Source organism: Accipiter gentilis, chromosome 34 (assembly GCF_929443795.1).
Source record: "Accipiter gentilis chromosome 34, bAccGen1.1, whole genome shotgun sequence".
Taxonomy (NCBI): domain Eukaryota; kingdom Metazoa; phylum Chordata; class Aves; order Accipitriformes; family Accipitridae; genus Astur; species Astur gentilis.
In genome coordinates, this window is record NC_064913.1 from 7,501,929 (window position 1) to 7,514,363 (window position 12,435).

The 12,435-nt window shown below is 39.3% G+C and overlaps 1 protein-coding gene across 5 annotated transcripts in view; it reads left to right on the forward strand.

Annotated features, from left to right (window-relative positions):
- ACSS3 (acyl-CoA synthetase short chain family member 3) overlaps window positions 1-12,435 on the forward strand; it is a 92,108-nt gene that overhangs the window by 24,477 nt on the left and 55,196 nt on the right. For all 5 annotated transcript variants that reach the window (XM_049791972.1, XM_049791973.1, XM_049791974.1 and 2 more), the window contains 2 exons: window positions 1,722-1,802; window positions 1,887-1,982. In XM_049791972.1, the coding sequence (XP_049647929.1) occupies window positions 1,722-1,802; window positions 1,887-1,982 (177 nt within the window). The remainder of the gene's footprint in view (window positions 1-1,721; window positions 1,803-1,886; window positions 1,983-12,435) is intronic.

Sequence of the window (12,435 nt, forward strand, 5' to 3'; positions counted from 1 at the left end):
TTAAAAGATCTTAATTTAAAAGCAAACTCTTGAGTGTTTGCTTGGTACTTAACAATTCTCTTTTCAAGTGTAGAAGGCAAGCTGAATAGAATTTTCTGGCAGTGGTCTTACCACCACAAATTCAGAGACAGTATCACACATCCCTGGATATGGCAGTGCTTAGACTACTACTAGAAAATTATTTAATGATGTGGCCTATAAAGTTCAGAATCTGTGGGGAGGTAAGGGAAAACAAACACCAGTTTTGCTGAGAAAAATGTCTTCTGATTTTGCGTTGAACATGGGCACTTTAAAGCAACATATGTATCTTGAATTATTTCATTATAAAGTTCCAAGGTAAAATGCTTTGTTACAACAGGAATTTTCCTTGACTGTTAGTTCAAAAATACAGTATATCAGAGATAAAAGTTCTCAGAAGTGTACTTCACTGTGTTGGCTCTCCAGAGAAAAATGGACACCTTGAATGAATCACCCTTATAAGAGGGAGATTGTCAGCTAATACTAAGTAACAATAAAATAACTTTTTATTCATTTAAGGAGCTTGCTTTTAAATGGTCATGCAAGTAAAATTACTCAGTTATGACCTTCATAACAAAAGTTTTGTTAATCTAAGAGCAGGGACTAAGTTAGAAGCTGAGACTAACAAAGGCAATCTGCTTTCTGAAATTCGTGGATTGTTAGTTAACCATTCTCTGTTGTGGCAACCTCCATTTTAATGAGTTAATATATTGTCTCCACAGTCCCTTGTTTTTTGGGTGAGGTCTGGAAGTGCCTATTTCATTCTATTAACTACATAAAGAGAATGTACTGTGCCTAGCACAGACAGAGAGCTGCATTGTAATGTCTGCACTGTAGATAGCTGTTTGGTCTGATCAATCTCATCTGAATCTTAGTTCAGGACATAGTTTACTTAATTCTGTCTTCTAGAAACAGTGTACTAGAAGATGATGAAATGTATATTAAGCATAGAAATATTACAAAATATTTCTAAATTTTTCCCATTAACAGTTCCAGAGCTGATTTTCAGTTTACCAAGGTGCATGATGCTGTTGATACTCTCTCATTCTAATTTTCAAATCCCTCTTTTAGACTGAGACTGGGATGTTCTTTGTTTTGCATTTGTATGTATACTTTGGGCTAGATAATAAGCCTTTCAAAAATAGACAGCTGGTTTAAGTCAATTTTCTGACATCTTTAAAAAGAGTCAGTGGAGAAAGAGGGGTACATTTCAGGGAGTAATTCATCCTGGTTGTTTTAAGGATTGGCTACTCCACCTCTTTTCCAATGATGATACAGAGAGACTAGGCAATGGATTTAAAACATGCCTAGCATTTAGATGGCCACGGTTTAAGTGAGGTAAATAATCTCTTATTTTTTGTCAGCATATGTTGACTAAATATTTCTATATCCAATTTTAATGAGAGAATTCTAGTTTTGTTAGTTATCTTCTGAAAACTGTTGTCATCTAGGTCTTGGGTTGTTTTTTTTTGTTTGTCTTAATGTATGTTTGTTTATTTGTTTGTTTGTTTTCCAAAATTACTTCTTCAGTGGGAATGCTAGCACAAGCATGTACTTGTTGGAATGGATCCGTTTCTTAAGTGAGGAGCATTGGAATTAGGCAACTTTAAGTTGATTGCTGCTAAACCCCCAAAATTTCTTTGAAGGCAGGAATATCATTGCATCATTCAAATGATCTTAAATATTGAAATTATCTCATTTAGGGTGTTGTCAGACCAACAGGTGGCTACGCAGTTATGCTGAACTGGACAATGTCAGCTGTATATGGACTCAAACCTGGTGAGGTAATTCTGTTTAAATGTCCTGTAAATGTTTTTGAACTCCTCTTAATAAATACTCATGATATTTACATTTTTATTTCATTTTAGGTGTGGTGGGCAGCTTCTGATTTAGGCTGGGTTGTTGGTCATTCCTACATTTGCTATGGGCCTCTCCTTCATGGGAATACTACAGTTTTGTATGAGGTATGATGAATTCTAAAAAGGCAGCCTTTGAAAAGGCAATATCTCCCCTGGTTGATGATCCTGATGATCCTGTTTATGCCTGTCTATTCTTCATGCCACATATGTTTAAATTGTGTGTATATCTTCAGTGTTTTTACTCTCTTCTCTATTGTAGTAATTCTTAAGGAAAACTTACTTCACTATCCTTCAAACATGTCTGCTTCATCTGTGTGACTGGTGATGGTTGATGGGACAAGGAACTCCAAAACAACAGACCTAGAAATGGCAGATGGTGGAGTGTACTTGTGTTGTTGAGGCTTCAGCCACAGGCCATTAGACTGCCTTTATTATGTATCTAGGTGAGGATGTTGTGTTTTGCATGTCTGGAGATGACAAATTCTTACTGGATCTGAGTTGGAGGCAATTGGCAGCTCTATGGTTGGAGCCAGAACTTTTAAGGAGACTTGTGTCTTCTTTCCTCCCTCTACAACTCAAGGCACCTGAAAGCCAAGACTCAAATGACATTCAGATCTTGGTCCTTCTCCTTGGGGGATGAAACTCAGTGGGGTGGAGAGGAGACTAGTCCAATTAGAGTGGCCTGCTGCTTCCCAACTTTGGTGCTCAAAAAAGCAATCACGCTGCCTTACATTGTTATTTTTTCACAAGTTATTGTTGATTCTCTAATCGCCAGAGAAGAAAATACAGTGTTGCTTGAATCATCCTCTTCATTATTCAGGGAGTGAATCCAGTATCCATCAGTGATAGTGAAAGACATTTTATGTAGAAGCGCCAACATTGTTAGCTCTTCAGCATGCTGAGACTTGGTTGTCTGCATTCACCTGACATTAGGAATTCTAGGTATATCCCAACTTCTCCGACACTGTGCAGCGTGACACCCACCTAGTAATTGGTCTGTCTTGTTCAACAGTCCTAGAGGCAGGAGTTGTTTTAGCTCTGCCATCATGGCATGCTAATCACCTCTGTTGATTTGTAGTGGTAATTAGAAACATGTGAACCATTAAAAGGAATCCAGTGGTAACTCAGAGCATACAAGAAATGCAGAAGTATAGTAAATGTACTGGATACCGAGGGCATGAAAAAGCACATGAAACAAGCTTTGATGACATTGTGAATATAGCAATTGTTAGAGCACCACGTGTACCCAGTGCTTCTGGAGTGGGGGAGTCAGCATGACATGGTGGAAACATACTGTTTTACAGATCGTCATAGGTGCAGAAGTTCGGCATAAGAAAATGGATATTACAATTAAACTTTCTCCATCTTCCTCCTATTACACCATACAACTGAAGATGACCATACTAGAACAGAAATGGATTGTTACCATTTTCAGGAACAAGCATTATCAAAACAATCCTTTGGTGTTTGCACAACCAGTTAAGTTGGTATTGGTTGAGATGTGCTTCACAGTTACCAACATTGCTGTTAGTGGGTAGCTGTTGCTGGGATTGTGCCTGAATTTTGAGTAAATATGTTTCTGAATCCTGGGGATACTGAAGAAGCATGGACAATTGTAGTAAGATGAGGTTGCCTCCAAAATTGTTTGGATGCCGCTGCATCAGACACTACAGAACTGACTATGGCTTGCTGCATCCTGTTTTGGAAGTTAGAAGAATACTTTACTGCTCGAAGTTCTCTCTCTTTATAAACTTATAAGCGAGATTCTCAAGTAGAAGATGCCTCTTGAAGTGGGTCAAGAATCCTCAAGTCCAGAAAAGCAGTAGTCATTAGGGGTGTGTCTACATGATATTTCAAATCTCAGCAGTAGTGCAGTTCTGAAATAAGTTGTCTGATTGTCCTTGCTTATTGATTTGGTTCACTGAGTGGTTTTAGACATAAGAATGACGTCTTTACAGAGAAAGCTAAGACAGAAGCTTTGCCACTTGGGATAAAAGGGTAGGATCCAGTGAGTGGTACTGCATTGCTGTGAAGTTTTCCAGACAAATGAAAACTACATCTGCCAACAGAAAGCTTTAAAACTGTCAAGAACTCCCACCTTATTCTGCAGTACTTGTGCTATGCAAAAGGGCCAAATGGTATGTGCAGTTTCATATTTCCTAATGACCGCCAGATGTCTGCTTGTTCTGACTTTGAGCTGCTCCTTTATTTCTCCCAAGCTTTTGCTCCTGTCATCTTCACCAGCCCTATTTCTTTTGCTGTTCTTCCTTTATGAACATCTTTCGTACAACCTTATTAAAATTATTCCTCCTTTCCAATGGCTGCATTTTGCAATAGTGAAAACTGTTGCATTGACCTTCCAGAATATTGAGCAAGGGGCAACCTGGAGCTTGACAGCATGTGCTCTGAAAGGCCCAAAAGTTTCTCCAGCAGATGAACCACCCTGTTGCTAATGTCAAGCCTGCTGTAGAGTGGGAGATGACTGACAAGCAGTGCTGCATTCATTTCAAGTAGATTAAGACCATGTTCTTGATGAGGTGGGAAAACCATGCTTCAGAGGTGGCATGGTGCGTGTGCTGCTACCGCAGAGATCTTGAACAGATTGTCAAGAGATGGGAGAGCACTCCACCAAGACCCACTGCTCATGGAGCCATCCACACCCTTAGTCCCAGGACCAACAGTCCAGGAGAAAAGTCCAAGGAAAAGTGTGCCTACAGTGCTGCACACATCTACCTGCCTGCAGCCCCCAGAGGACCCCCACAAGACAACATGCAGGAACATCCCTTCTGTGCCACGGCAGGCAACGGGAACTGCAAAATCAGGGGTCCGGATGCCCGCATGAGTAAGCATGCATAACCCTTTCCTGTACATGTGTTGAGCATGGGACTGTGTTTAGGAGGTTTCTAGTAGAATTAGGGCACTGGTGGCAGAGCTGTGGAAAGGCAGTGTGAGTCTCTGGATTGACTGTGAGAGCTGCTAATGCCTTGAGAGATGACTCACCGGGGGCCGTGAGCTGTGAGGGAAGTTCTGTGGAGCAACAAGCTCCATCAGAGACCTCGTGCCCCATCCCAGCTCTGCCTGTGTGCCAGGTACAGTCCTGGAAACCACGTAAGTCATGGAAGTGGCATGCCTTGATAACAGCTCTCCTAGGCTTTTGCCACACTGTCTCTTCCTCTCCTCAAATGCAGTGTATAAAGGACCTACCTTGTGGTGGTAGTCATGCTGGTACTTCTGGCCACATGTCAGATCCTGTCCTGTCCTGCAGTCAGGTGCTTGTACAACAAATACCACTCAGGATGATACCATTTCTTTGAAATGCAGTGGTTAAGGTTGTTGTTGGCAATATATTGTCTCTTCCTCTGTCCCAAGTCACACTCAGGAAAGGTCATAAAGGGATGGGCACTGCAGGCTGGGGTAAAGCATAGTTGAATTAGCCAGGTTTACCCAAAACAAATGGATTGCATGCAGCAAGGGAGTATGTGAAGCACACAAGTGTGGAAGAGGGGAAAACTAAGGACAGAGAGAAGTATTTGTAATCAGTCCCTCTTTAATCGTTGCATAACATTTGCCGGATTGAGGGACATTGATGTCCAGTAGTGTTCCTCCCATCCCACTCCACACCTGAATGCTGAGTGGGTTGATGACTGTATTCAGTGAAGGAGCGAAGTCCTGACACAAGTGCATTGCTGGATGCCCCACCTATGGCAAAGAGAGCAGAGAACCTGTCATACAGGTACTGCAGAGTTTCAGTCTGAAAGAAGGTCTCAAAGATGTCCTCACAGATGGTTCAGACTAAAAGTGATACCCTGAATTTGGAAGGTATTGGAAACATTTGCACAGCGCCTGTCCCACATAGCCTAGTGTCTTTCAGATGACCAAATGTAGGCTGCGGTTCCATTATGCATTCAGTAAAAGCACAATTGTGTTAGGCCTGTGCTGCACCATTGTCAGAGTGTACCTTACGGTGTGGGGCACAAGGGTATGCAGCATCTCTCATGATGCTCATTGGCATTGAGGACATCATGAATGATCCTGTTCCTTCTTGGCAAGAAGGCACTGGCATATGTTTTGGTTCTGTGACCAGAGATACGGAATGCGGGTATATAGAAACTTTATGGTGGAGTCTACTGGCAATGTGTGAACTGACATGCTACTGTCATCTGTATGAAAGAGGTGAAAGGGACAGCACCACACTTCCTAGAAGAGAAGTCCATTCAGTCAAGGAAGCAAAGATCTGTCGGTTAGCTTTCCATCAGAAAACTTTGAACTGCATTTTTGGCCCAGTAAAGAAGGCTAAGTCTAGTCTAAAATAACCCTCAAATAACATCTAATGGAAGAGGTAAAGAGCATTGGCATTAAATGGCTTGATCTACTAATCTGCTTTAATTCACCTCACTACTTGCTATGTAAACAAAGTCTGTGACACCATATGTGCTCACATTCATGTTTCATGTTATTATTTCATGTGGTTCTAAGTTTATTTTTACCAGTGCATGTAGTAGGAAGAAGATTGATAATCTCTTATAAAACAGCAGATTGTGCCTATGTGACACCTGTGTACGTTGCTTTGTACAAAATCCTGTTGTTTATCATTTTTGTAACAGAAAAATGTAAAATGTTTAAAATGCAATGTTTAAAAGCAAAGCAAATCTTGAGGTCTTAAAAATGTGTTTTGGAATGTGTTCTTGTCTTTGTGGTTAACTTTTAAAAGTGTTAAGTTTTTCTTTTGTTCATGGAAAGACTGTGGGTAGTGTGTTAAGTTGTTTTATGAAATAGAAAATGAGCTTTTGTCAGGATGTTTTTTTTCTCATTATTTTGTGATCTGTAGGATCTGAGGGAAATAACTTTGTTTTTTAGCTTCTAGGCATTGGATTGATTTTTCAGTAATCTCTCTAAAAAGCAGGTTTGCAAAACAAGTATTTTTTTTATTGAAGTGCACAAAGTGATAATGACAAGCACAAGGGTTTTTTTCTCTAAATGGCTAAGACAGAGAAGCTCGCGTGCCTTAATGCTCCCAGCCAATGATTGCAGCAGCTGGAGAAAACTTAAACAAATAGTTATTCTTAATTTGAATCTCAATGTACCTTCTGTCCAGATAAAGTTTACTGACTTGCTTACTTTCAGCGTTCAGCATGAAAGCTTACAATGAATGCATTATTGAAATACATGATGCAGATAATATCTACAGTGCAACTATGGCAGTAAAAAATCAGCCATTTGTTTGAGTATTGCTTATGCTTAGCTCTTTTTTTGAAGAGTCTCTGATGTGCTAAGCTGGTGGAATCCACTTCTGTGAATTTACAAACCAGCTCACTGTGGAACTTCTGAAAGCTTTTTCAATGACAAGTGTCAGCTTGCTGATTGCAGGAGTGATGCTTGGTTCTTAGTGCACGTACAAGTTCTGAAGGACATTAGGAAGCAAGGTTATTTCTAGGACATTGCAAATTAAAAGTAATCAAGTAGGTTTTTTAAAAAAGGAGGAAGGCGTTTGTTTAAAAGCAGTAGGGCAAAATCCTAGGTAAAGAAAAAAAGGCAGAATTCAAGAGGAACAGGTAGGTGAGAGAATATGTTGAACTCATGAAATAGACTCTTTTGCAGAAAGGATCCCTTAGTAACTATATCTTTATGTGAAAAAGGGAGTACAGTAAATTTACCACAGTTCATATGTTCAAATACATACATTTGCATAGATGGATAAAAATGTCCAGAAGAACTAACATTATATACTTGTGTACTTGAACTTGTAAATAACTCTGGATGCAGAGGTGGATTCCTGATATTTTGTAGTACATTTTGTACATACTGTCCAGCTGTCCTGTACCTTTTGCTCATCCCAAAGGTCATGCTTGTCAGATTCTTCCTGTGTGGGGTTCACTTATTGTAGGGCAAGCATGGATACATCTGTTAGAACTCCTGAAGGTTCACTAAATAATTTGGGGATTGATTTTAGTATCTTGAGTTAAGTCATCTAGGCTCTCAGTTAACTACTTATGAAAGAAAGAGATCCCTGCAATGTTCTTTCTATTGCGTCTAAAAGGATCATTTTTCCTGTGAAGAAGAGAAACAGTCTGGACAGTCTTTTCTGCATTATTGTGGTGTCAGAAGAGATCACTGTGAATAAGAGAAACAAGCTTTGGCTCTGAAAAATTGACTGGAGTATGCATGGCTTTGCATACTGAGGTATTGAGTGTGCATTTTTCACTTGCCTTTTCCTGAGGTGAATGAGTGAGGAAGAACAGTCTGTGTGCTCCACTTAAATCCCACAAGACTCCATTTGTGCCTCTCCTGTTGGGTGGTAACAATGTTTGCTGTTACATCTTCATAGTATGTAAAGGCCCTGTGAAATCTTTGGAAATTCAATATCTTGAGCTAAAAACCCTGTTACTTATTTTGACCTTGTTCTGTTGTCTGGAAATGAAGGCTTAAAAGGATGTGTGGTCATCACTGTAAGCTATATTTAATTAACTACTAACATGCTGTCCTTCTATCTTGAATCTACTTTACCAGTAACTTAAATTATATATATAGGTAATCAGAGTTAATAAGTATGTTCAAGGTTTATGAAGCAGAAATACACTCTAGGAAAAGAATATCTATTCTTCGCTGATCTTACAGCTGAAGAAATTTTTTGTGTTAGATAGTATGGATCAATATGTGAGGTTAATTTTCTGGTATATGGTCTCTACACAAGGTAGAAATCTTTGCTTTCTTACTTCGTTTGGATTTACTCACACAGAATGGCTCTTCTGGGCAAAGTTAAGAGATAGACAAGCACAGCACAGGGCTGCACCTTCTCAGGTCAACTGTTATGTGGATCACTAACCGTAGTACACTAGAGTCCTCTAGTTAGGATCACTGCTGGTTTTGCAGTCCATGAAATAGTAAACTGTCAGCTGTTTTGACTAAAGAATTTGTAGACCAAATTCTTATTTGTCTGTGTAGGAGTGTGAGAAATCTCAGCATATGCTGTTAAGAGCTCGTCCTTGCAGTGTCAGTGTGTGTCATACATGTGCATTCCCATAGGCAGATGGGTGTTCATAAAGGTAAGACTACATGCTATGTAAGTGCACCTATATAGCTAGTAATCTATTTTTCCCCCTCGTGCATGGCTATTTCTTATATTTCTAAGTGTATTTAATCATGCACAGTTTTCAGTTGATTTATTCAACTGTTCTATCCACTAGTCAAAAAGTATTGCTTTGATTTTTTTTTTTTTGTATTTTTGTACTTCATGAATAATAAGGTCTTCTTTTAAGTTCCTTTGCTTTTTAATCAAGAAATTTTGGAGGCAGTGAACGCATATCTATTCAGAATGTAGTGACACTAAATGCGTGAGTTCAGCTGAAATTTGAAGAAGAAAGAAATCGAGCTCTTTTCTGGGCTCATTTTATAACTTGCACAATTTAGTTAATGTTGGATACTATTCAAATGCCATCTCCATCTTTATTTCATTTCCAGATGCTCAATATAGTTCTGGTATGGAATTTTGGGGGCTTCAGTGGCATCAGGATCTCTGCAAATAATTAAACAGAAAACTCCAGTTATAAATTACTTTCACTACAAAACCAGAAATGCAATAGTAAAAAAAAAAATAGAAAGAAATAGTTTTTATTCCTTTTCCAGTTTAATTCTGTTACAAAAGAGTTCCATTTTCTAGTTTGTCTGGAAAACCCCCAGTGATTTCCCACTAAATTCATAGAATTTTAAGGCTGGGGACCATGGTGGTTGACTTCTCTGGTATTCTGAATAACAAGGAGCAAAAACTTCACCCGGTAGCAGAAATGCACATTTATAGAATCAAATATCATATTAGCTTGAGTATTAAATTACTATAGTCTAATTAATATTTAAACACCTAATAGATGTTAATTAGATTCTTCATTCCAAAGGGATTAACTCATCACCACCACACTAGTTAAGTAGAAGAGGAAAGCAGTGTGAGAAAAATGGCAGTTTCTTGGAGACAAGCAAAAGACTTCGATAGTTGTATAGTAGCTATTTTTGACCACTGATACACTGGGCCGCATTAAAACTGTTGCATTTATTTGGCAGAAGAGAACTGCTAAAGTAAACACTGCAATGAAGAGGTTTTCATTCTAGCAGGTGTAGAGTAAGACAAGAAGGAACAGGGAGGAAAGTGATGAGTTCCTTCAGCAGTCTCTGTTACATAGTCGTCTTACAGTGAAGCTTTATCTCTGTTTGAATGCATGGGGATCAAGATGGTTATGGTCATTATAAAGGCACCTCTGAATTTAAAATGTGTTGGTTTGGAAAATAAAAAGAGTAAAAGTCCTATTTCTTTAACAGTGAGTATTAAAGAAAAATCAGAGTTAATATCTGGTTGACCTACATGTCTGCTTTGTGATTTTTGCTCTTGGTGAGAGCATTATTAAACAATAATAAGAACATTTCCCATTTTTTCTTTCACTGAGGTGCCACCAATCAGTGTTCCTGACATCAGTGTCATCTTTTTGAGGATTAAATATGGGGAAAAAAAGGAAGGCAGGCTTCTGTATACACAGGGAGAAAAATAATCTTTACAAAAGAAAAATAGTGTATAATTTTTCCTCTGCTCAGAAGACTGTCTTAACAGTGAATATTCATAAATTTGTAGTCAAAGCTTTTCCGAAATGATTGCCTAATGATGGCTTTTTGGTTAGGGCCTATCGTTATGCTGCTTAGGTACAGGGAAAGAATACCTCATCCCCTTTGCCTAGAGACAACCACTATTGAATATAAACTCTGCTGACTTCATACCCTCACTTCTTAAAGGCATTCGTTTATTTTTAAATTACTTAGTAGGTGACAATGTGTCGTTTTAACATTTGCTATGGAAACTATGTGCTTTCAATTTTCACTTGCTGTAACACCACTGTCGGGAATGTGAAGACGGTAATGAATTCCTTTGAATACGGCAAGGTTTGTTTGGTTTTTTTATAATCTGTCCTGGATTGTTTCTCTCCAAGGCATGACAAACTTCAGCTATAAATAAGCTACTTGAAGTCTCAGAGCCCACTCTGGATTGCTCTCGCTAATGGGATCACAAGCTGTAAGCAACAGGGAAGCGTGAAGAGGAAGCCTACCTGCTCCCTGGGATGTCAGGAAGAAGGCAGCATTGTAGTTCCAGTGCTTGGCACTTTGAATTGGAGCTAGGATAAGGGAGAGGGTGCCCACGCTTGCCGAGGAGCCATGCATTAAGGACTTCATTTGGGTGGTCTAGGACAGAGAAGCAGCTGTTGTCCCATGCAGAGCTGTAGCAAGACGTTGCTGTGCACGTGGAGCCTTCCTCACAACGCTCGCTGGGGTCCTTCCAGCCCCCAACAAATCTGCAGGGTACACAAATCTGCTGTCGCAGCAAAACTGCAGGGTGCACAACAGCAGCAATAGGTTTGACTACTCTCATTTGGCACGGTTCTTGGAGGCATCCAGCCTTTCTACGGTTCTTGTAAGCCATTATCGTCAGCTTACAAAGCAAGCACTGTCTCTGAAATTTGCCAGTTTTGTGATCTTTCTGCCATCATCCATAGTGATTGTATTTGTGGAGCGAATTCAGTAGGATGTATCATCTCAAGTCCTTAGTGGAGATTTGGCAGCAGGGTCAGCAGCAGAAGGGTAAATGCTGCTATGAATATATTTGTTTGAATCCTGTTATGTCAGGATTTTGTGTGTGCTTTGGCATCAACAGGTTTTAGTGGCAATGAGTTCCATGTATAATACTTGCTATGCAGAGAGAATTTCCTCCTCATGATTTTAAATTTATCTTTAATTGAACAGCCCCTTGTTAGGGGCCTGACAGAAAGGGAATTGCTGCGCTGTTACTGATGCATTGTTGGTTATTTTATTAGAGTGCCTTTTATATGTCTTTTTCCTCAAGTAATCCATTCTGACTTTCTCCACAGGAGAACTTTTCTATCCCCTTGATCATTCTTGCTGCCTGACTATGAATCTGCTTTTGTAATCACATATTAGCCATCAAGACATTTCTGCCTCAGGTTGTCTCCTCAGCTGGTAGACATCAGATAAATTACATGCTAAATCTAGGTCCTTCCAGAAAGGTGTTCCTATCTGTCTGTCTGTCTCAGAGTCTTGTGGTAGGTTATTGAAAGAAAGTCTTTTCTACTTGAATTCTCCTAGCTGATACAAGAAGTGTCTGTTTCTACTTTTCTTTTTTAAAATTAGGTGAGGCAGGTCACTCTCTGACTGCCTTGTTCTTGTTTACCATGCTCTCAATACCTGCCAACCAGAGATATTATTGCCAGTAACTTTTAAAATAAATTTTCATCTCCAGTATTGATGCAAATACTGAATAGCAACAGGTCTTAAACTGATCCCTGCAGAAATCTAGTAGAAGCATCTCATTTGCTCATAGTCCCCAGTTGACTCAGCAATCTGTCAGCATATTCTGAATTCAATTACCCTGTGCTTTATTGTTTATATTGCTAACTTTTCAAAAAGCAAAATTGCATGTGGTAATAAGCCTCTCATGGCATCTTGCAATACTTCTTAAAATTTTTGTGTAATGAATGGTAACTCTCTTTGGCAATTTTATTTGTAGTTT